Raw genomic sequence first — 1,481 nt, 5'->3', positions numbered from 1 at the left:
ACACCATGTATAGTGTATATATCAGATTGAAGTGAAAATTTCTCCTCTATCTCTATTTTTCTCCTTAAAGATTCCCACCTACAACAACTAAACCGTTTGATAACTGTTCACGAGCAAATTTATTTATGTGTCAACTCCATTAATAAGTTCTTCGATTATCCAATCCTGGTAAGAATTTTTGATCGTATCTAATTTTTCTGAATCAAAAAAGCCATCAAATCGATTCGAAATTTTCTTCAGCTCATACTGATCAATTTCATCTTTGAAATGCTAATAAACCCTTGGATTCTAATAGCAAGAGAGCCAACCATAATTATGGACCAATGGATGTTGGTCATATGGATGACATTAAGAACCTCACAACTGTTTCTTTTGATAGAACCAATTCATGGAGTACTTTCTGAGGTTTGACGAACACAAAATAATTGATTAAAGTTTCAATCTTTTTTTTCGCAGCATGCAAAAACGAAATTCTTGATTATTCAACTGATGAAACAAGCCAAAGATGGACAGTTGAGGAAACAGGTATAACTTATGATTCAGTGTTGGATAAAGTTCAAAAATTACGTACAAGGTGTTTCACATCAGCGGGTCACTGGATTTTGTGGCTCATCCTTCAAGCAATATTAAAAAGTGACCCATCACAATGACAGTTTTTTTCACAGCCTATCCAAATATGTTGTTGGAAAAACTATCGAACCAAGACATACAAAGTTACCGAGGAAAAACATTTTTTTTGAAAATTTGACTGGTTTTCAAGATGTCTCAGACAATTTCTCATCAATTTTTTCTTCATTTGAACTTCCGATTTGCTAGAAAACAAGAACATTTCTTTTGCAAAATATACTCATAGTTATGAATGCTCAATCGAGCTATTCCATTCAAAATCAACCCGAGTAAATTGAGATTCCATATTCGGAAAATATATCCATGTTGTCAAATTTTGAAGTTTTCAATCTGGATTATATGATAAAAAATAAAATATAAAGCCCGAATTTTCATTCAAAGCTCTCAATTGAGCATTCAGAAAATATGAAAAAATATTATGAAGTATATTCTGTGAAAAAAAATCGTTATCTAGAAAACCGGAAGTTTAAATGAAGATACAATTGATGAGGAATTGTCTCTAGACCTTATTCTAAAAACCAGTCAAATTTGCAAAACATTTTTTTTTCTTTAAAAACGGTTTTTCCTCAATATTTTTCCATGCCTTGATTGGATAGCTCTTTCAACCACATATTTGGATAGCCCGTGAAAAATACTATCATACTGATTAGTCACTTTTCAATTTAGCTTGAGAAATAAGCCACAAAATCCAGAGACCAGCTTAGGTGATACACCCTGTACCTACTTAATTTTCAGACTGAACTGTTTACTACGCAATACCAAATGTGGAACATAGAATTCAATTCTGTGGATATGATACCCCTTCAAAGGACAATCTATGCTGCAGTAAGTTAACAACAATAAGAACTATTTTT

The 1,481-nt window shown here is 32.1% G+C and overlaps 1 protein-coding gene across 1 annotated transcript; it reads left to right on the top strand.

Moving 5' to 3' along the window:
• Positions 1 to 1,481, top strand: LOC123676694. Its single transcript, XM_045612819.1, has 4 exons — positions 1 to 168; positions 241 to 405; positions 457 to 525; positions 1,363 to 1,481. Exons 2-4 carry the CDS (start codon positions 268 to 270, stop codon positions 1,459 to 1,461), a joined length of 306 nt encoding a protein of 101 aa, XP_045468775.1. The 5' UTR covers positions 1 to 168; positions 241 to 267; the 3' UTR covers positions 1,462 to 1,481.

Source organism: Harmonia axyridis, chromosome 3 (assembly GCF_914767665.1).
Source record: "Harmonia axyridis chromosome 3, icHarAxyr1.1, whole genome shotgun sequence".
NCBI lineage: Eukaryota > Metazoa > Arthropoda > Insecta > Coleoptera > Coccinellidae > Harmonia > Harmonia axyridis.
This window is presented reverse-complemented; position numbering and strand designations above follow the sequence as displayed.